Source organism: Chlamydotis macqueenii, chromosome 7 (genome assembly GCF_036417535.1).
Source record: "Chlamydotis macqueenii isolate bChlMac1 chromosome 7, bChlMac1.mat, whole genome shotgun sequence".
Lineage (NCBI taxonomy): Eukaryota > Metazoa > Chordata > Aves > Otidiformes > Otididae > Chlamydotis > Chlamydotis macqueenii.
The window spans coordinates 18,390,629-18,414,619 of record NC_141562.1 but is presented as its reverse complement, the minus strand read 5'-3'; the positions used below and the strand labels follow the sequence as shown (position 1 = coordinate 18,414,619).

The window sequence follows — 23,991 nt, the reverse complement described above, 5'->3', positions numbered from 1 at the left end:
GAGTTACATATAACTGTATAAAACCAAACTAAAATAGGCTTCAAGAGGATTTAACACTGAGGACTCGATTAGTTCATTGACTGGATCATAACAGGAAAGGATCAAAATGAAGCATTTTGCTATCTCACCAGAAACAACTAGTGCTAGATGAATAAATGTGGCATGTCCAGATATGACATCTATTCGGTCTTGAGCCCTACGCCCAGGAAGCACCCAGGACAAGATTCAGGACACGGCTCCACAGCTACGAGAGCACCAGTCACCCTGTTAAGCCAGCCCACCCAATGACACAAAAAGATGTAAGTTCTACCATGCGTTCCCCGTGCAGTGACAAGGGTTAATATTCAGATGGTAGGTTCAGTCCCAAAGAGATGCACCTCTGAATTGAAGTTCAGAAGGCTTGTACTGAGCTTTATGTGCCTCTGAATCCTGGGGTGACTCTTGCTCACTAAATGCCGATATTTGTATGAATAAAAACGAAGGGATTTAACAAATCTTGTTCCTGCACACAGTTGTCAAAAAAATCTGACCTTTAGAACAGGAAAAAGAGGGAGGATTTAAAGGTTTAAAGAAGAGGCAGTGGCTGCCTGGTGTATAACAAACCTTTGAAAAATTATGAAGCAGTGAAAATCCCCTACAGGTCCCAACAAAATGTGTCCAGTTTGCATTCCTGCAAGCCTTGCATACACACCACACTGCTCCCATGTGTACACAGGCAAATAAATCCCTAGGAATAATACAACTGGGACCTGAATCTGATCTTCAATATATTATTGCTCCAGATCTCCATTCCAACTTTCACAAACGGCTTTTTTGTTCCAGATAACTAAATCAAAGCAGTCCTGATAAGCTTTCAAAGCAGGGAATGTGAGGAATGGTTTAATGAATGTTACAACTCAACCTATTACAGACTACAGAGCATTACAGAAGAAGTTTGGGGGAGCACATATGACACTCCATGTCTGGAAGTCTCATAAATTCAAATCTGGAAGCACCTGCCTTTTTAAGCCCCTTTATATTAAGCCCAACAAAAACCTCAGTGCTGACTGTGCAAAAGGACACAAAGAATGGGAAATGAGAAGAACAATGTCAGACAAATACAGGAGTTTTTCTATTGAAAAGTTACATTAGATGTAAGTTTGACACAGAAAGATTACAGTGTTAATGGGCTTACATGGGAATGGACAGGGGAAAAAAAAAAGCATAAACAGAAAGTAACAGCAAAAGAGAAAAAGGGAACATGAGTCACAGAAGACAAAGCTAAAAAACATTTTGGAAAAGCATGCCCTTTTTGCAAAGCAGCTTCTGTGGCATTTACATTTGGCCGTAAGTGCTGTTTGTGCACTCTTAAGAAACTCAGGCAGCTTCTGCAGGTATATAACTTCAGCTCTGCATGTATAGGTTATGCTTGAAAGGTCTGTGTTCCGGTCCCAAGTTTTGCCTTGCTTTTCGCCGCTTTTTCTGTCTCTAAGTAAGTGATTCTTCTCTCAAAACAAAAAAAAAAAAATAAGGTTGCAGCATAAATATTTTGCAACAGCCCGCTGTAGCTAATAAAGTTCTGTGCAGTTTAAGTTTGTAGGCTCAGACTGAAAGATTAAATTAAGCTAATACTTCAGGTGATTTTCATAAAGTGGAATTTCAGCTCAGAAAAAACTAGACACACAGGTATCTCACAAAAGCAATGACCATCTCCATTCCCATAGAGCTTACCACCTAGAAGGTGTTCAAGAGGAGGTCAAGAACAAAGTAACTATGCTCCCACTTAGATTTTATATATTTATATGTCTCTGTTTGCTCCTTTCATCACCTTACTATGTGCATTCTTATCCCAAAATTAGAAGCTAAAACAGTAAGACCTTTTAAAGGCTTCAAATGAAACAACTATCTTCTTCATACAATTAAACAACTGAGATTATTAGAACAGGTTAACAATGCAGCATTTACTGCTAGTAAATAAGGCTTAAATACCATAAGATTTCAGTATTACCTACACAGTTGCAGCGGACTGTTGTAGAATGCAAAATAATTATACTTACAGAGATTAAACGGTTCCTATTTACATGACAACACCTATCAAAACAGCTAGATCAGAGTTACATGTAATTCTACAGACACCCTGAATAAATCACCATGCAGATACAACCAGAGCAGAGCCATTCTTACTGTGGTACAGTGGTCTCAGAAGAAATCTCTGCAGAAAAAAAAACTCTCTCCCCTTTCCTTCCAATTTCATCTAGCACAAATTATTTACTATTATTCTTCCAGTTTCAACTTCTAATCCACATTTGGTTCCCTTACAATGCCGCAGAGCACTCCATGCAAGAGAGATGTAATGACTGAAAATAAGGAACAGAAATCTGTACATTTTCTACTGCTTTAGAGACATTTTGTCATCTTGCTCATTAATAAGTGGAAGAAAACAGATTACTTTTCACAGACTATGAATACTTGGGCTTTCTATTTACATCTCTTCACGTTCAGAAATGAAGTGTTTGTGGGAAATTTAAACTCTGCCAACACACTGGTTCTCCATTTCTAATGCTTATTCAAGCTAACACTCCTCTTGTATGCCTCCCAATACTATTCCACATTTCATTGCACATAATTCTTTACAATTTCAAAGCTCTGTACAAATAATCTCTTAGTGCTTTGGTCCTTCTAGATTTCTTTCAAATTTAAGTAACTGCAATTTTTTTTTAATATCACAGTCTGATTATTTTAATATACTTTTAATGCACTGTAGACAAGCTGAGCTTCTTGCCTTTAGTTCACAGCAGAACTCTGCCATTTTAAAACAAAATATAAACGCTGGGTAAAGGAATTACATCCTTTTATTAAACACTGGTAGACATTTAAGCAAAGATAATATATTCTGAATATATGTTATCCTTCATTTAATTTCTGTTGCTAGATACCCGATTAAAAAGTAGTCTGTTGCTATACATACTGACAGCTGATGCACAGAAAACAAACAACAGTTTACCAGTACTAGATGATCAGGCAACACAGGTGTCTTTGATGTGAATTTTCACCTGCAACATGAAGTTCAGCCCTTTCAGTTTTATTCCAGGGCGAGCCAGGCAAAGGAAAAATAAAATCAAATCAAGAACTAGATTTAAAGGGCTTTGAGGAACAGTGTCTGGGCAGTCCGAAGAGAAACAGAGACTTCTAAGGGGTAGACTTCAAATCTCAATTGCTGGAAGCTGGAACACCTGGGATAAGAGGCATACATGCAGGCAATAGTGCAACAATAAGATGAGAACATACTTTTTTTTTTTTAATGTACTGTTCCTTCTGCTAAGGTTTACATTGCAAAAGGCCTACGCAAGCCAGGTGTGCTACGTAACACAGCTAGTAAATGGTGTAACAACTCTTGAGTCAGCTCTGTGAATGAGAAACAGTGAGGTTTTATCCGTGCATAAGTCATGACAAGCAGCACAGCATCTGGACGTGGTGCAATCAGAAGAAATAATGAAGTAATCCTGAGGGCTTACAAATATTTTCGAAGAACACTGTACATTGATAAAACAGTTTTCTCCACTTAGTTATGCAGGTTTAACTCAAAAAGCACACAATCACACATCCTATCCTACTGCTTGTAACTACAGAAAGTTTTTGGACAGCCTCTAGTCTGAATCGGTTGCATCCTCCAGCAAACTACTGATATTTTCCTATACAAGAAAATTCCAGAAAATATCAGTTTAGCTCTTCAGACTTCTGAGGATAAAGATTGAAGCCTATTATATGTGAGTTTGTGGGGCAGATTTTAGAACAGGCTCATTGCTCGGTGAAAATGTTAGCACTTTTTACAACCACAGTTATTTACCCCCAATGTCCTTGGACACGAATCCTCTGCCTCCACACTTGTGTGGTATGCTGTGCACCTGTTGGCTCCTAACCCCACCCCAGACACAGCCACATCACAGGGCAGCAGACTGAGAGCTCGCTACGGTGTGAAGCAGCATCTAACCTCTCAGGACAAGCTACGGAGTCAGTAACTAACTACACGCATCTACCGTGCACAAAATTGTCAGGGGTTCCATCTTCCATAAATTCTTGAGCAAGCAGATGAAAAAGACACCCCACTGCATCAAGAATATGCTGAAAATGGTATAGATGAAGTTATTAAATGCTTTATGGAGAGGGAGAAAGCATGGTCAGCTATTACTGATATTTAAGTAGGGTTTGGGTTTGATTTTTTTTTTCTCCAGTCTGCGGTCATCTCCAACTTCCCTTGATAAACTTCAGACAGTCTGTAATTTGCTGTTCCATTTACTACTGCTTGCATCTGCTAAGATTTTAATTGTCAGTGCCCACAATTATGCCTTTCTGTATAAAATACAGCCTGCACCCTCCTATCCTTGCACAGATTTCTGTAGGCCACTCTCTTAACACCACTGGTTCAATTTTCTCCACAAACAGTGTAATTTGTGTTGAGAATTGAACCAATATCACAATGGTTCAAGATGCTTTATGCGTTTGCCCATCAGCTTTTGCTGGACGAAAGCCCTGTAACTGGCTTTTTCTATCCCTGCTCATCTTCTATGTATCAACTGCCAACAAGAAAAAAAGCACTTCAGAGTAAGGGCTTTCAGCCCATTTTCAAGGTGGGTTTTGGTGGTTTTTTTTTTGTTTGGGTTTTGTTTGTTTGTTTTCTGGAAAGTTTTCTAGAAACTTTTTTGCACCAAAGCACGAGTCAGGATTCTTCAGTACTACCATGTCCCAAAACTTCAGGAGTTACTTTTCACATTTCATGTCCCTGCCTATCTTCAAAAAGAGCTTAAACTAGAACAAAGTGTGTGCCACTAATATTTAAACACCACAGGATATATTGGTATCAATTCTGTATAGCTACTCCTACTGATTCTACCATTTCTTGTAACGCTCCCACCATAAGAAAATGACAACAGAACACAGTAAATATGTCAGATCCTGCTGATACCTCAGCTACACTGAAAGAAATAGGTAAGTCTCAGAAATGTAGGAAATTGTTATTCAGACAACAGACAGACAGCACTTCCTTTCCCAGAACAATCTGTCTCCTGCCCTGACAACCCGTTCCTGCTATATTTACCCGACCAAATTTTGCCAGCGATATATTTCCAGATGCACTTGAGCCACATGTCCCTGTCAGTTAGCCCAGGCACAGAGGAATCTGAGCAGAAAACAGCTCCTAGAAATCACTACACATTAATCCATGCTTCCTCTTTTGCTTGCCTTTAGAGTGAAAGGAGACAAAACGCGTAAAGCATTATTCTCGGTTTATTTTGAATGCGGTTGTGGGCAGAAGAGGTACTTCATTTGATACAGCTATTTACTTCAACTGCTTTGTTTATGGCTGACAGAGCCACCTGAACAGTAAAAAAAAAAAACAAAAATCTGAAACATGCAGTTAAAAATAACTGGCTGTTTCAACCAATTAATACTGGGTGTCTAGAAAGAAATTGTAACGCTGTCTGAAAAAAAGTCTAGATACTAAACAATGAGCCTACAGCTCTAATCTGCCATGAGACAGGCAATTCTGCATCCAGGAAAAAAAAAAAATAACAATTGTGCCCTCTTCGCTAGAGAAAGGCAACACATATCAAGGAAGGAAAATCAGTTCTCGATTTCAGATAGCTCAATTTAAGAACGCTGACCAGCTAAAATGAGTTGAGTTGTGGAGCAGTAAGAATAGGATCTAATGAAAAGCTAACTATTTCTTCTGAGCTAAGCCACTTCACTATTTTAACAGTTACATTCTTTGTCTTCTGCCACATACTTCTGATCTCATGCTATCTCTTGCAACCCTAACTGCATAGCTGGGTTCTTTTATTTTCATAATTTTATAAAATACTTAACGCCTGATTTCTGATATTTATATTGGCTCTTGTTGAATTTCTAAGTTCCCCTAGACAAAGGACCAAATAAACTTTCTTCCCAATCTCCACGTTCTTCAAAGATGCTCTTCACAGCTCCTACCTCAATACGGCTTTGATTCCAAAATGCATTTTTGAGACTATAGCAACGGGGAAAAAAAAAAAAAAAAAAAACACACACACAAAAAAACAAAACAAAAAAGAAAAAAAAGCCAGAAAAAAAAAGCCACCAAAACAAAACCACAAAACACAAAACACTAAAGTTGCCTCTCAAGATCTTATTAGCAAGACGACTTTGTCATCGCATTGGTGGTCAGTCAGTGGTGCCAAGGTATTTCTTAATTGTAGGTACTATGAGTCTTCCAGAGAAGAAGATGGGAGCTAAATCAGTGATGCAAGAGGAAGAGGTGAACAGAGGAGCTGAAAGGGTTTAAAATTGTAAATATCCTTCCTTTGGCTATCTCCTCCCCTTTTCTGGAAAGCGCAGACAGGCAGTTTCAACCTTTCCAACGTTTATTTAACTGGCTTAACAGACGGTCCTAACAGGTCACAAATAAGCTTTTTAAATAAAAAGCACAAGTTGAAATCAACTGTGGATATATCAAAACTTATGGCCAGGCCAATTTTATTACTCGAGGTGGAATTAAAAACCACCGCAGCCTTATTTTAATAGTAGATTCACATAACAAGACCTCTTCAGCTAGCTGAATAGAGGTTCCTCAGAATGAAAGCACTTTTGACCCATTCTTCTAAAACAAACAAATAAAAACCATCTAGGTTTGTATCCAAAACTAGTATTGCTTAAGGACAAGTACATCCTTTAGAATAGTCTAGATTATTTCCACTGCAGCATTAAAACTTTAAAATTTTGAAATGTTTTTGCTACAGAGACTTCCTGCTTCCTTAAACCCTGTACATTTACATGTTTTCTGGTACCCTCTTCTTTTCAAGTCCGTAACACTGGAACACTTTTCAAGCATCTGACTGGCACGTCATACAAGAAGAGTGGAGACAAGCATGACAAGAAAGAAAATTAGCATCTTATGGATGGCATTGAAAGATGTTAAAAAAAAAATACTGGCCAGTGCTGAGTAGGATCATGTGAAATGTGGGCAAAATATGAACTGCATTACATGTTAGAGTTTATTAGCAGCCTCATACAGCTGCTCAAATTCAGGCATCTAATACGGGGATGTGAACAGCTGGTACCATCACCTGCTGTTCCTGCAGAGTGAAAGGGAGTGTGTGACCTTCCGCTGCAGCACATGGGTCTCCTGCATGTGAACAAGTACCAGTATGGGTCGTGAAACTCAATAGCATTAAGAACTGCCATCCAAAAAGAAACTACAATTTAAAGGCAGCTGAATGAGAACACAGCTGAATGAGGATGAACTTCACTTTCAGATTTTTAATGGATTGTTAGCAAAAGTGGAAAGGAGAAAACAGTTTGCAAAATTTAAATTGATGTTGCCTCTGACACAAAACTTCAATAGTCAGTTACCAAACAAGCACTGAATTAGGCATTCCAGGATGTCCATGAGGTCTCCCTCCACCCTCATTATTTAATAATATATTTCTTCAGCAATTTCTTTTTCTTTGAAGAAATGGTTTTTTTTCCAACTATTGAACTACCATTCAGCTACTCTGTTAGAGTTGCTCTATTGGTTTCTATGCTGTCTGAATCTTCATTTCTTCCTCTCCTGTGTTTCCAACACTGTTAGCAAAGCCTTTTCCCAAGAAAATGCTACTTTTTTTATTTACCAGACATGGATATTTCTTCCCTTATCTTCTCAATGAAGCAGAAGTCTTCATGATGAAAGTGTTCAGACTCCTGTATCCCATAAAGAAGACTTTTCTGAAAGTGTATGTCTGTTGTTTAGAACTTTTCTCTTCATTAACCCAAAATCTAGTTTTCCTACAGTATCACAGTACTCCTGTTTCAACTGAAAAAGTATCTTTGAGTTGACCATATTTTAAGACTGGTAAATATCTGAGGAAACATATTTCCTACACCTTTGTGTTTACCATCCACAATGCCACCAAAGTAAATATTACCAGGATTCTGTTCTCCCCACACCCTGTACCAGCCTAATCACTCCACATCTGAAGTGCTAATTCCACACTGAGGCAGAATGCATTTAAGAGAGGGGAATCACAGAAGTAAAATTTGATAGGGCTTGTTAGATCTTAAATGTGACTGAATATATTTGCATTTCAGATGCTGAAAACCCAAATGTTTTAACTAAGTGCTGAGTATGCAAAGAAAAACATAGTGTTTCTGAATGACAAATGTAAAAAACTCGGACTGAAGGGAAAACAAGCTAATGATGTCTCCTCCCATGCTGCCATAACAGCCATCTTAGTTATTACAGAACTATTACAGGCCACTATAAACTGTCTAATCCTGCTCTGAAGAACATCCAAGTTCCTAAGTGCAGTTACTAAATATGCTTACATAAGCAACCATATTTTACCGCTGCCACTCATTTTATTTCTAGAATAAAGGCCCTCTCCTAGGCCGTACCCAGATCTAATAGACCATTCTCCTTCAATATGCCATGATCAAGATAACAAACACATCTCAATTTATTTCAACAATAGCTTATATTTACAATTTCCCAGCTAAATTATTCAAGCAGTTAATCAAGAGGTGAATGGAATCTAATTCAACAGCCACTTGGTAGACTCCGTCACTCTATCAAGAAAAATGGCAATTTCCTGAAAAGTAACAGGGCACAAAGACATATTTTCATAAAAGACATCCTCCCAGAATTAAGTTAAACACGATCAAAAGTGAACAGCATCATTCTGAAGTCTCTCACCTCCTTTAAGCAGAACATGCGTTGACAATTACTTACAGTCATGCAAGCACTCAGACTCCAGCACCAAGCAAAGGCAGCATACACTTTCTGAAAGATTGCTCTGTTTGTAATTCACTGGTTCAATATGGCAACTAATAAGTTTCAGCCTACTGCTACGACGACAAAACAGGAAATTAGAACTTCTGAAGTGCTTATATTAGGGTATAGATAGAGGATCAAAGGCTCAAAGTACCAACACCACTGAAGAATTTAACATATTTGGCTAAAAAGCATTAATCACGTGCACCCCTTGAGTGTTACAATTGTGTAACTGTGATTACAGTGCAAAATGCATTAGCATAAGCTGTCATGGAAACAGTTTATCAATCTATTCATATTAGCAGGATAGCTGAAGCCAATATCAACCCAAACTTTAGTTCTATTACATGTATGTGCAAGGTCTCATCTAACATCTTTTACTTTTCTACACGTCTCATATTGTCTTTTTTTTGGTCATAATGTCTCATTCTGTTCCTCAACTGTCACGTAACTATACACCTCCTCTTTCTTTCACAACCTGCTTGAATACAAAAGTCGTTTGAACTGACCAGTTTTAACTTCACAATTGCACTATGCAAAGATCTTCATTAAATGAATATGTCTGTGCTTAAGTGATGAGGAGTCTGTGTCTATCCATGACCTTAAACTAAACTAGAAATATCCAAATATAACTAGGAGTTCAAAGCAAGAGCAGGTTCATTTAACACTTCCAATGGCGTTTCCAAGTCACATGAATACAGTGCATCATACAATACTACTGCAGATCTAACAATTTTCTACAATAACTATGACTAGTTGATACATGTTCCTTCTCAAGATGGGTTTTATTTCCTATAATTTTGTGATAACACGTACTGATTCATTGTCCCTAGAAGATTTACAGATATTTAACTCACTCATGATTTAGCCTTCCTCATTCCATTAACAAATTCACATATTTTCATTCACTCTCAAAGTTTTTCCCCATAAAGTATCTGTTGATACCACTAACACTGGAATGAATGCACTTCAAACTCATCCATGACATGACATTTCCCTCTCTTTCACCTCAGAATTCATCATATCACAACACCTCAGACCCTACCTTTAAGCCACTATATTACAGGCGACAGATATCAAACTTTCTTTTAGAGATGTGTAAAGCAAGTTAAAATCATGTCATCTAAAAGACGATAGGAGTTTTCATAGGACTGCATGCAGCTGTAAGTTTTATAGCTCTTTCCTGGACAAATTTGCTGTCTTTTATAATTTTCTAAATCTAAATTACAAAAGCAAGATCTCGACTATCCATCTGAATTAAAAAAAACAACCAACAAAAACAAAAAAAACCACCCCAAAACTTACAATGAGGAACTCCATAACGTGTTAGAAGAAAATTAATTTTTTTTTCCTGGTTGCAAAAAAAATCTTCATCAACAATCTATTCCACAACACTCAGATAGCGGACAAGCTAGGTACAGTTACCTTAAAAAGTTACTCAAAGTTTACGTTAAACTGGCAAGCCACCAACTGCGGATCTCTCACTATTAACGTTCCCTAACCAATCAACTTGCTATTTTAATAACAATGTTCGCCATTACTCTGCTACTTTTATACTTACCTTTAAATCTCTCCTGATCTACCTTCAGGAATTCGTTTTGAAGAAAAAAAGCCAACAAGAAGAGAAGTACTGTATCACACATCCTTGCACAATTCCTGAATAAAGGACCTCTTGTCCAACTGAACCTTCTTTGGAACCTGTCCTTCAAACTCACATCTTGCTATAAACCGTATTAGGCATCAGCCAACGATGGCATGTTTGAAGGACACATGGAGGCAGTCATTAAGAAAAGCCCTCAAGCATTTAACAACTTTGTATACTTTAATGTCTTCTCTCTGCTTCCACTCTCTTAAGCTACAGACTCTTTGAGGTGAGGAACGCTTCAGTACGCTTGTTGTGTACATATGACCAATGTTTCTTGGTAGTCTTATTGCATATTATGCAACTATATAAATATGCACCTGTACTTTCTGACACAAGTTACTGCTTATTTGAAGTAAATAATCTTTGAGGCATTGTTTTTAACAGGTTAGATGGCAGCAGTTTAGCGAGGAAAGAAGAGAGTTAAAAGAAGGAAAGGTGACAGAACAGAAGAGATACATATTTAACAAACTTCTACTGGAATTCAGCAAGTACACTCCTACTTCCAGAGGGTTTTTACTGCAATACAAATAGCCTTAACATCTCTTAATTGGCCACAATTGCTTTTAACTAGTCTCAACTAAAACAAAGACATCATCATCAAAAAACCTGGAATAAAACCTCCACAGATGACTTAAAAGAAACCTTTACTTTAGCGGAGCATCTGGTACTGCCTTTCTACCAAATCAAACTGCAATTTATTGCCCTCTAATGTATGTACACTAGGCCATTTCCTTTATGGCTCCACTTCACACAGAAGCAGTAACTGAAGGAAATAATGGAGTGCGCAACAAGTGGGAAAGTAATTGCTCAACAAGCGTGGAACAAGAGAGAGTCAGTTGCACACCGTGCACATGTGGCAGCTCTTCAGAGCCCAGCCCTGCAGTGGTAACAGAAGGCTGGTGTTACAGAACAAGCCCACTGTGGGAACTCTGCCAAGCAACAGCCAGGAGCGCTTGTCCATCTAAATCCTTGGGTCCTTAAGGATTAGGGGTCAGGAAACAATTCCTTCCAACAGCACCACCTCCTGCCTGTACCTGCCAGTCATTAGCCATGCACAGATGGAAGATGGTTAAGCTCCAAGCTCTAGTCTTAAATTGCACCCAAAGAACTACATTAAAAGGATGCTTAGGTGGTACCGCAAGGGTGGTGGTGCTGGACTGCAGAAGGGACAGTTCAGATGTCCTGACTTTAAGAGAAATGTAGAAACATCTTGTGTGAAGACCATCTTACTGGTTTGGTTGTCTTTTTTGCTCTAGATAGTCCCAGAGTCAGTCCCAGAATCACTTCACTTTTTTTTTTTTTTTTTTTTCATTTATTCAGTAAGTTTCTTACTACTCAGAAACACAAAATAGAAGATGAACAGAAGAGCTAAAATGTTATCAAATTAAAGATGGCCACGCAACCGTAGTTTAGCCCTTTCTGCCTGTTCAGTCTTAGTTACACAATCTCCCAATTACAAGCTTCCCCTTCTCAGGAGTCCCAGTTTTATTCAGTACCTTATGCTGAGGAACTCAGTGAACAATTCAGTCAATTAGAGTGACCCCATCCATACCCGACTCCTCACACACTGCATAAATGCTGTGCCACACATAACAGAAAAGCCTTGGAAAAGGTTATGGTGCTTGTCTTGGTGCATCTATAAGCTTCACAAATACTAACAGTTAATTTTTCATCAAGCATATTCCTCCTCTTTCTTCCTTTATAAGGAAAATAAACTACATCTTAAGTGAAATCATTACCATTTTGGTGTTAATTGTAAGTTAACTTGTAAAGTTCACATCCCAGCTCTCCCAGTGCAGCTACCATTCTTAGGGCATAGTAATAATCACTCCAGGAAAATCACTTAGGAAGTAAAGCACAAAATTAGCAACCAGCAGTCTGGTTTACTATTTCTCCAGTAACACCAAGAAAATCTATACCAAAAATATCTAACAGAAACCTGTTATCTGAGGGAAATTCAAAGACTTCAGCCATAAGACAGTAATTTGACTCATTTGATGCTACAATGAGATTAAAAGGAAGATTCATCTCTGTCAAAGAGAATATTTGAAACTACCTGCAGCTTCAAAGCAAAAATACTGCACTGGTTTACAGTCTCTGTGCATTTGGAAGCATGCTTGCATTCATGAAGACAAGAAACTTAATTTTAAAACGACAACTTCTGCTGCACCATCTGAACAAAATTTGCAAAAATCAAGTCTGGATTCAGCCTGCAAGCAAAGCATCAAATTAAGGCTATCACCTTAAATTTCATACTTTTTATAGTAAGAAGGTGACAGAAAATATTAAGAAAAAATAATTACCACTTCTGTACACTGTATCAGGTCATTTGATACGAACTAAAATTTTATTGCCAATCCACTAACTAGAGCAAGGCTCAGTTAAAACTACAGAAGAAACCTTACTCTATCAATTTCCTAACCTTTCTTACACCCTTTCCACTCCTAATTTTACAGAGAATGAAACAAATGCTAAATGTTAGCCTGAGTTGCTTGGTCTTCCAAAATACCAAGTTAACATGTATGGATATCTGTTATTTAAAAACAACTTAAAAAAAAAAAGCCAAACAACTTATGACAGGAATAGACATAATCTAGGAGACCAGTGAGTCCTCTAGATCTTTTATATGAAGCTGATATGCAACAGAAAAACGCTTATGTGATTTTTTTTTTAATGTCTACTCTAGATAACATTGCAACCCTTCAATGAAAACAAAGGCAGAGAGTGTCACAGCTTAAGGTTCATTAATATTTGTAATTTGCTAGCAAGTCCAGGCACTTCCTGCAGAAACTCACTATATATGTAAAATCCAGCATTGCTGTTATCTGCAAAGTAACAAGCATTACAGCACTATATATATCACACATCCACATAATCTGATTCCTATACTTCTTTAAAAGAAAAAAAAAAAAATCTGATTTCTTAACTTGAATAGATCACAACGAACATCTCAGATTGTATTCAATAGCACTGAGAACAGGCCACACATTTACATTTACTGCCGATTTACCACTTCTTAAAACTAGATCATTCAGAAAAATTTCAGACCTTAATGCCAAATCAGGATAAAATTCCTGTGTTGTTTTATACAAATGTCAGATTTTCCCTAAAAATTGAGTTTCCAGAGCTCAGATATGAGCAAAGGAGTGTGCAATCAAATCTACATATCAGAAAACTGATGGCTACAGTAACAAGTATATTAAGTCAGTACACTGGGCAAAGGTTCTCTTACGGTTACAGTCATTTGACCTTTAGCCAGCTCTTAATGCCCCAGCCAGCCCTCTAAAGATGGAGATTTGCAGCAGCTTCTTGTCTGAAATAAGCCATGAAAAGATTCTTCTGAAGCCACTATACAAGCATTCATCTAAAATGTCATGAATGTGCATGAAATCAGAGTACTTCTAACAGCTTACTTCGCAGCTTCTGTTTAAATGCACTAACTCTGAACCACCAGAGGATAAAAGGACTCAAACCTTCCAGTCTGGCACTCGTGGACCTAAAATATACACAAGCACCTCTTCACAGGTGTGTTTACCTAGTTGAAACCTTATTTAAATAGACTCCCGATGCACACACTTTCCACAAACACCTGCTTCACCCACTGACTGCAGTGCTGACTTGTACAGGGCAGTTGTATTCAGTCATTTTCTGTCCTAAAGCCATCCTACACACCAGTAAGCAGTACTTCAGTCATGAAAATGCTGGTTACTGACTCATGCCCCCAGTCAGAGCAAAGGACAAATTCTGCAGAGGAGAACGACTACAGAAGTACCTGCTCTCACCTCTATATCACGCTGGAATGGTCTGAAGACTTCAAGAGCCACAGCAAGATTTAAGGAAAACCAATCCTCATCAAATCATGGAAAAGCAGGTTTATAATTAGTTCATATTTCCAGTCATTTGTGGTTATAAAACCCCCTCCTAGTGAGCTCAAGAGGATCCTAAGCTGGAAACACTTATGGAAGAGAAGATGCTCAGCTATTACTGGACATCAAAAATAAGCTTCCTTTCATTGACCCAAATGCATAACAAAACTGACAAAATGGACAAATATTTCAACATCCAGACACATGTTCTAGATACTCAGGTTACTTTAAAAAGCAGTCAAATGGAAGTTGTGGTGACAGTGACCCTAGATCCAAACTTGTATCAGTACTAAGGCTTCCATCAGTTTTAAAATAACCTTTGAAGATGTAGCTGTATTTCAATTTTGCATGCATTGACAAAGATTGATAGTCACTGCTTCCATATGGTCCTAACTCAGGACACTGATTTTTGCTTTTTCTAAGCATTGGAAATATGAGACACTACATCAAACTTAGGCTTATGGTGCTTATCTTAGTACAACAAGCACTCAGCTATTAAATTTAACTTGGAGTAACTTATGCATCACCCAAGATGACAGAATCTCTCTTTTTCCTTTCTGTTTTTCAGGCAACTACTATCAGTAATAATTAAAATATATGCAGCTCATAAAAGTGTAAAAATGGTATACAATAAACCAAATTATAGTGGATGTGAGCAGACATGCTGTTCATTTTCAAATTATTAAACTGCTTTTATAAATCTACATAAAATTGCCACAGAAATCAAGTTTCTCTGTCAGAATTTTAAAGAGCAACATAATTCTACATCATTCAGGACCAGCAGCCTTAGCTAGGTATGCTGAGCTGTAGAAGTGAAGTTACTCTTGCCATACTCATGGGATTGTTTGTGCTGAGCAACAGCATCTTCTCTAGATGCTTCCTTCAAGAGCCCATTTAGACATTACAATGAGATGGGATACCACTACTTAGCTGCAGGCAAGCTTTTACTATTTTGGTAATCAAATAAAACACATCATGTACTTCAGTTACTCTTTAGGAGCAGTACTTTGAAATGGGAATCTTTAGCTGCTGGAGGCATGCAGTGCATCTTTATACCCTCGACCAGGGTATTTCAGCATCACAGTCATGACAGAGTTAATACCCACTAGCTCAGATGAGAACAAAAGGTACTCCACTGCAACATGCCTAACATTTACATTGCCTCTCTTTGCTCATTAAACAGGTTTTGGTTAAATAATGAACAAACTGTATTACAGACTCCGATGAGAATTCCAAAATTATAAATCAACTGGTAAAGCCCAGAGGAGAATGAAGGGAGTGGGAGGGAAGGAAGGATAATATTGACTAATATAAAGGGCGCAGCTTGACAGTGGATATTCCTGCCACACCTGATCAAACATGCTCTGTGGGGGAGGGGAAAGGAGGGCGAGAGCAAGAGGGGAGATGGGACAACGAAGTCTGAAATTTGCATCCGGAACAGATTAAAATGGGTTCTTGGGGGATTGAGAAAATACATAATATATATTACTATAAATGCAAAATTGTACTAAAAGCTAACTCAAATGTCAAAGATTACAGCTTGAATAAATTTAAATATAAAAGCAACGTGTTTCCATAAGCTAATGAAAGAGACATGAAAGGAAGGCCTAGGCAAAAGGAAAAAAAAAAAAAAACAACAAAAAAACCACCACCACCCACAAAAAAACCTAAGCTTGGACTTTTCACTGCCTGGAAGATGAGGCAGTAGACTATATCTTTCAAAGTACTACTTGGGAACCAAGCCATGTCTAAAATGGAAAAAAAACGGAGCATAGCAACGATGTCCTATCTCAAGACACTAGGCTGTAAATAGCAGTCTCTGAAGCTGAAATCACCTGTTTAAAAGAATTCCATGTAGTCAAACCAACATGCTATCATCACCATAGATAAGCAATTATTATCGCAGCATGAACCACACTTACATGATGACTAATACTCACACAGAGTCTCTGAATCTCTCAGTACACTAAACTTTGCTTTTTCTAACACAGATAGCAGGCTTGCATTTTTTTGCCCAACAAGTCAACAGCATATTGTATCTAGCTACTCTAGATAAGTGACCAGTCCCTAACATTTACTCATATTGCATTTATTTGAGCATCCTGACATTCCCTGCTCTTGTTGATAAGGTATTTGCAATAACAGCCAAGAACTTCAGGAGCCTCATTTTAAAGAAAATTTTATCTTATAGAAGGAAGAGAAGGAAAATTTCCCCCAAAACACTTTTGGTGACAGTATGCATACCCTACAGAAGATGAGTGAACTTAGAAAAAACACAAATCAAGACTGTCACGTAGTCTGGGTACAAGCATAACATCCAGAACAAAGACACTATCCAGAACTGCAAGCTGTGCAGGAGTTCCTTAAGATGTCATGACCTGACAGAAAAGTCCTGCTCATAACGAAGGGAAGTTCGCCTGTCAAAGAAAAGCAAAGCATTACACTCACAGGCAGCCACAAAAGAGGAAGGAATAAGGGCTTAGAACTGGCACTTGTCCTCAGCACCTCTTGACAGCACCTGGAAGCGGCACTACTGTGTTTCTAGGGAACGTACTTTTTATGGGATTCCAGGCTCAGCACTGACACAAAAATGGGCAAGCTTCACAATTTGAAATGCAAAAAGTTCATCTCAAAGTTAGGCTGAAGGCAGTTCTGAACACTCAGTGCAATAAAGGGAACACGAATAAAGCTTACTTTCAAATATTACAATCAGTAAGACAAACCCTGGGAAGAACCAGCAGAATGCCACAGGCAGCTCAGGATTAGCTTCACTTCCAGACTTTCAACCTATATTTAGGTTACACTTGAAAAAAAATTACTCCTGAAACTATAGATAGAGAAAATGTGGGGGTAAAGGGGAGAAAGACCAGTTGGGAGAAAAAAACCTGGTCAGAATACACATCATAGCCTTGTGTTCTACTTCTGTAATTAATACAGATTTCCCGTTCCTTTCAGTGCAACTGGTCACAAAGTAAGCCTTTCACTTCAAGGTTAGAGTCTCAAACAGAAAGTGAAGTCTATGCTTCACTTATTACTGATAACAGATTATGAAAACCAACAAACCAAAGAATGTGAGAAGAAAACAGGTAACGGTAGGCTACTTTCTAAGCAGACCCTTCCCATCATCCGCAGATCAGAAAGCATAAACAAAGCACAGAAAGACTATGCACAGTAATACACCAGATTTCATATACTGCTACAAGCATCAGTATATTGAAGAAACATGCATGTTTTTATATATAAAAACGTGTGTGTGTGTGTATACACACACACAAATATTTAGATATACATACACACACACATATATATACCTCCAGATAGTGGCAGCAGTGGTATTTGCGTACTAGTTTATGTTGGTACTATTTGTCTAAAAGTATATACATATTTGCTCTTTTCTTGTTACTCAGTATATGACCTCTGGACAGTAAATAAGACAAACAAGTACACCTGTACATTTATTTGCATATACCCTCGCAGGTACACATAGCTGCCGATTTCTGCATAAACTTACCTGTTATATTATTCAGCACTTCTTTTAAGAGGCTAAAGCTATGCAGCAGGGGATCCCTTTCTTCATCCTATAGGTTATATAGAGAAAGAAAGTCATTAATGAGGAAAACATATTCCTGAAGACAAATCCTAAGAATAGGTCTTTAAAGACCTCACCTTCATATTCACACAAGTACTGTGGGTTGAGTTTATCACTGTCAGCATATTTACTCTATCAAAATCAAGAGAAGTATTTTTATTTTCCTACTAGTGCTCCCCAATGTCATACAGCTCAACTGTCAAAGCACAGGTTCAAGACTGAGCATTCTGGTTTGGTTTTAATGTCCTTAAAAGTATTTCTGATTAGCTTTTTGCTGTTCAATAAATTTCAGAGCAAATCTACCTCATACCATATTGAAATGGCTCATCTGGATTTGCTATAATGTTAATCTGTGCAGACTGTAATGGGAACAGAAATACAACAACATTTGGTGCCATTAAAATAATGTGAAGAAAGAATCACAGTGCAAAATTTATATGAAAAGCTGCATCATTTAGCTTTAGTCTATCTTTATGATATCAAAATAAGGAGAAGTAGCAGTTTCTCCAAGCTGTATGCATCCACAGACACACCTCCTAGTTAGAGCTCACTGCCACCCAGTCAGAAAGACAAAGGGCCCTGCCCAAATTGGAACCACTTGTGCTGGATGACAGCCATCTACTCTTCATGTGACATTCTGAAGTGCACCACAGATACGGTATGCCACCTGCACACATTTACACTCTGGAAGCCATAAACTAACTAGCGCATCATTAGACTTGGAAACACTGTATTAATGGCTTTTAACAAAACAGGTTTGAAACTATTAGTAGGTTTCAGTTTGGAATATAGTCAGGAGTCACAAAAAAAGAGCTAAAAAAAAGATACTATGTCATATATATAATGACATACCAAATTTTTATTTCATGATGAAGACTGTCTTCCCTAACAAGGCACAAAAGATATATAAAAACATTGCATTAAATAAAATAGCACCATATATTCAAAATCTCTCACATAGCAGGCAATAAAAGTCTAAATGAGATGATTCCCATGTGGAATACAATGTGGGTTTTTTATTTGTTTACAGGTAGGACATTTCTAGCTTTGTACCTCTTACAGTAGCTGGCACAGAAGAAGCCAAAACTGCTCAGCATGAAACAACGTAGAAAGTTATTCCAACTTTACTTACAAAAGTACTGTAACGAGTGAAAAAAAAAAAAAAAAAAAAACAAACCACAAAAACAGAAAAAAAAAACACCAAAAACCAGAAATACTTTTCTAAAACCAGGTGCTTTATGCCATACCGTGAACGGGGAGTAACAATTCAAGAGAACTTACCAGATGCGTGTGAGTGCTCCATCGGGCATTACGCTTTATGGCTCCCACCACTGCATTAATTTCACCTTGTACAATGTAAATATTCTTATCCACCATCCTGACAATCCTGAAAAGAAAGGTAACTCAAATTAATCTCCAGCCCCTCAGAATCATTCTCTCCCTCCAATGACACATCAGGTTGGCCCTAGTCAAGCAGGAGGCCTGCAAAGATGCAAGAAACACTTTCAGACTTTTGTTTTGCGCATGCAGTTATTTTGTCAAAAGACACTTTTCCACAGAGTGCGTGAGAGCAGGCACTTAGTTATAACAGAGCATCTTGAAGCAAGAGGTAACTTTGCCAAGGCACATTCCTTGGTTTTTTTCCAGTCTATGTAAGTTCAGAGAAAGATAAAGTGTTAGGGTACCAGGACAGACATCCATGACAATGCAATAACACGCATCTCCAGCACTTATGCAAAGTCTCGCAGCTCTACACAGAACATAAAGTCAATCTTGTACTCTGTTAAATAAGAGTCAGTGGCTTGAATAAGCTGGTCAGACCAAAAGTCTTTGGGACTTTAAACCCTGACAAAATAAAGCAATTTATAACAGCTGTTGATTTCACACTTGCTTCATGAAATAAGCAGGCAAGTAAAAAAGTCATGGGTAAGACCCCACAAAGAAATGGACAAAACTGAAGAAAAAAACTGGATAGAACACAGAGAGAAAAAGTGAGAAAGCTAAAGGCAGACATTTACTCTCATGTAACCCGAGGTCTTACAGAGAAAAACTTAAACTGATGTTTAAGTCAGAAGAGAAAAAAAAATTTACAAGCAAGAAATATCTGTAATAGTCTGAGAAACAGAAACAAAGAGTGGATTACTGTAGGATTGTTCTCACTTTACTAGCTGTAGCCCAGACATAGTCAAGCATAAAGAAGAAAGAACGGAGGGGCACGGAGAGACAGGACTGTTTATAAAGAATAAACAGGACTTACAGAGAGGCCAAAGAGTCAGATGATACCATGTCTGCAAATGAGAACAATTTAGTAAAATGGTAGCCAAGTAACAAGACTTTTTCAGAAGATATGAAAGGAAAACGAGGAATCCAGCTTGAAATCACAACAGGCCATCCATAGGGAAGCAAAAAACAGAAAATACAAGAAACATGGATCATAACACTTCAAATCAGACAGGTTCATAGAAAGAACTCAATTCTGGGGTCGGGGAATACAACACAAAGACTATGAGAAGGATTTTTGCCCATGTAGCAAAAGCAAAGCTGGAAGGAAACAGTTTTGGTGTATTACTCCAGACCTCAGAAACATGACATTTCAGAACATACACCCTGGATCTGTCAGGCTTCACATTACTTCAAATATACAAATATCTTCTGAGTAAAAGAGACTAATTTGCATGAGGATGCTGTAAATAGTGGGAAAAAGCAAAATACTGTAAAAAGATACCTTATCAAGGGAGAACATCAGACCAGCACTGAATGATCAGTTGGTTTTAAGAGAGCATGGTGGTAGTCAAACAAAACCACTAAATGTTCTTCCAGTACCTAAAGGGGGCTTATAGGAAAGACAGCAAGAAACTCTTCAGTAGGGCCTGTTGTGATAGGACGAGGGGTAATGGTTTTAAAATAGAGGGAGGTAGATTCAGTCTGGATACAAGGAAAAAATTTTTTACACTGAGGGTGGTGGAACATTGACACAGGTTGCCCAGAGAGGTGGTGGATGCCCCATCCGGTTGAAGATGTCCCTGCTCCTTGCAGGGGGCTTGGACTAGATGACCTTTAAAGGTCCCTTCCAACCCAAATTATTCCATGATTCCATAATTTGTTCAACATACGAAAAAATTGCTAACATGAATTCAGGCTTAACATTACAAAGGCATGGTCTGGAGAGTGGGATATTGTATAACCGTTGGTTGGACAGGTTAACAGAACTAATGCTGAAGATCATAAAAAAATGTGGAAACAACCTCGCCAGCAAAGCCATGGTTCCAACACCTCTTGATGTCTTCAGATCAAGATTGGATGCCTTTCTTGCAAGTAATCTTTAATCAAACGCAGGATAGTGGACTCGGTACAGAAACAAATGGACTAAGCTCTGTGGTCTTAAGTCATACAGAAAAAAAACAGGAAAGGTACTTATTAAATTTCAAATGCTTTTTAGCTCCTTATCTCCTCAATGAGTCCTACATAAACTTCTGTTTCTTTCTCATGATAAGTTCATACATCTGCTTAAATCTGCAGACCAGTCCTCAGATTTCACTCCTGCTCAGAACAGGCAGCACAGTGAAAATGACAGCTCCAAACCAAGGCAACACAGCTGCCCAGCTCACAAGAAATCAGGAAGCTGTTCGCACTCAGTGCCTCAAGGTTAGGAACACCTTGAATGGTGTGGAATGAGTGGAAAAAGGAAGATGCCTGAGCATGCTGTTAAAGAACAAAATCTAATATTCATATGCTGCTCAAAGCCTTCAGCCATGTTCTAATGACACTAATTATCACTACTCTGAGACTCCTGAAATAGTATCTGATGTGAAAACTTCATATAAAAACACTGACAAGATTTACATCTGCAAGTGTTACCTCACACACGCATTGCACACTCCACTGCTCAACCTTGGAACATACTACCTCAAAACATTCCAGTACATAGGAACTCAATTTTTTCCTGGGTACTACCATAAGAAGTTTCAGGTACACTTTTAGGAAACACTCACTCCCCTGCAGGAAAATGTCTGCAACCCTTGTGGAAACAAGCAAAGGTTAGCATCAGAATTGACAAAGGCAGGCAGATTTCCATCAAGTCACTCCTTATCACTGACTTTAGCCTTCAGCTACGGTAACTGACTCAAACCTGGTGAAACCACTCCAATAAACAGCAATAACCAAAAACCCATAATCACTGCACATGCAAGAAAGGTGGTATTTCTAAGTAAGCTTCTGTTGACCTAAATCTGCACTGTTTATGCTAATGCACAAATAATCTATATAGTCTCTGACCCAGATTTGGCGACCTGAGTCCTGATACAATACATTGCTACCAAAACAGAACACACAGATGTTCACATCTGTGTTACACAGATGTAACACCCTTCACTCCATGGATCACAAACAATTCCTGCCTAACTCAGAGCTAGTTATGTTACCCAGGAGCACAGCTCACAATGAAAAAGGCTCCTTCTCCTCCTTCTAAACTGCACACTGAAGGTATATGGATGTCTATCAGGAAATTTAACTTGCTTGAATAACTACTCTGCAATAAGCAGCACAGGCGGTAAAATTTCAGAGAACTCATGATGTTTCTCCAAAGACTAGCTCCTAAAGCCTGGACAAAAAAAAAAAAACCTGAAAATTATATTAATTTATAGGTTCATACATCTGGCATGGAACTGTGCAGTCCAGGGATGGCAAAATCCTGGGCAATTAAGAATGCTCTTTAAAAGATAAGCACCAGAAACAGGACAGTGGCGGTACATTAGAAAGGAAGGTGGGACAGGCTTCTCTGCAAGTCTCCACATTCAGGTGCCACAGTGAGCCAGCACCTGGGAGTCAAGAAGAGAAGGCAACTTGCATTTACCTGTCAAAACTGCAGAGTAAAAATGAAACATAAGGTAAATGTGGAGAGAAGGATTTTCTTTTCAATTACTTGACAGTGTTGAAACTAAGAAGGATGGCACCAGCAGAACTCCTAACATCCGTCCTCAGCCAGCTCTGAGCCTTCCTTCTGCAGCAGCTAAGAAGCCGGCTATGTACTGGGAAAGTCTCCGTTTCCACCTCTGTTTAAGCAACCCAGCTCGGCGCAGGGTCAGCGGCTGCCGGTGCAAGAGCTGTGCGCTCCCGGCACCTCCCTCCCCGCCCGCCCCGGCCCCCCGGGCGCGGCCCCGCGGCCGCGAGCCCCGCTCCGACCCCGGCCCGCGCTCCTCTCTCCCGCCCCCCCGCCCGCGGCCGCTCGTGGCCCAGGCAGCCCCTCCACAGCCCGACCGCCCCCGGCCCCGCCACGCCCCGTGGGGCGCCTCGCGCGGGACGTCACGCGTGTCAAGGTGTCACCGCCCGGGGGCGGAGGGGGCGGCTGCCAACCCCCGCCGCGGCCCACACCCCGCGCGCCCCGCAGCCGCCTGCCCCCGGCCCCCTGCCCGCCCCTGGGGCTGCCTCTGCTCCGTCCACGCCCCCCGCCGGCCCCGCACGGCTCCCCCGCCGCAGCCGCCTTCCCTCCCGCCCCCGTGTCGCGGCACTATCGCGACAGGCACTCGCCGGCCGGCACTGACCCCTGCATCCAAAATGGCGGCGCCTGTTCCCCGCGGCGGCGGCCGCCTCACATATCGGTCAAGCGGGCGGCGCCGCGAGCGTGAGGGCTCGGCCCCACTCCTGTCCGCCCCCCCCTCCCTCCCGACGGTGGTCCCGGCGAGGCCGCCGAGCGTGGGGTCCTCCCGGGGACGGGCAAGCGAAACCGGCTCCGCACCGCTCTCACTGACGTGGAAACAGGCGCACCCAAACCCGCTGCCTGGTTACTGCGCCGATGGACAGCCCGAAGAGCCAACCCGCGCACGATCCGGCGGGCAGCTCCCTAAGATGCCCAATAGTATGACAGTCTGAAACCGGAGGAGGCGGGCCCTCCAGTGACAAGTGGAAGAGAGCCAATGACAGGAGAGAGGGTAGAACTAGCAGAGCCACTGGCCAATCGCGAAGGCGTCATGCGACCGAGGGGCGAGGCCTCGCCTGAGCGGGCGCAGCAGGGGTGGTTGAGTGGAAGGCGGAGGCAGGGCGGCGCTCGCGGGGCATTGTGGGCCGAGTCGCCCGTAGGCGCAGCGCCCCGGGGATGGGCTGGCCTAGTCCGCCTGCGGCCTGGCCCGTCGGCCTG

At 40.0% G+C, this 23,991-nt stretch overlaps 1 protein-coding gene across 4 annotated transcripts in view; it reads right to left on the bottom strand.

The window, feature by feature from the left end:
• GBF1 (golgi brefeldin A resistant guanine nucleotide exchange factor 1) overlaps window positions 1-23,586 on the bottom strand; it is a 107,446-nt gene extending 83,860 nt beyond the window's left edge. For all 4 annotated transcript variants that reach the window (XM_086751798.1, XM_086751799.1, XM_086751800.1 and 1 more), the window contains exons 1-3: window positions 23,399-23,586; window positions 19,140-19,245; window positions 17,781-17,847 (exon numbers count right to left, since the gene is read on the bottom strand). In XM_086751798.1, coding sequence (XP_086607924.1) covers window positions 17,781-17,847; window positions 19,140-19,245; window positions 23,399-23,406 — 181 coding nt within the window. In that variant the 5' untranslated portion in view covers window positions 23,407-23,586. The remainder of the gene's footprint in view (window positions 1-17,780; window positions 17,848-19,139; window positions 19,246-23,398) is intronic.
• Window positions 23,587-23,991: the final 405 nt, after the last annotated feature.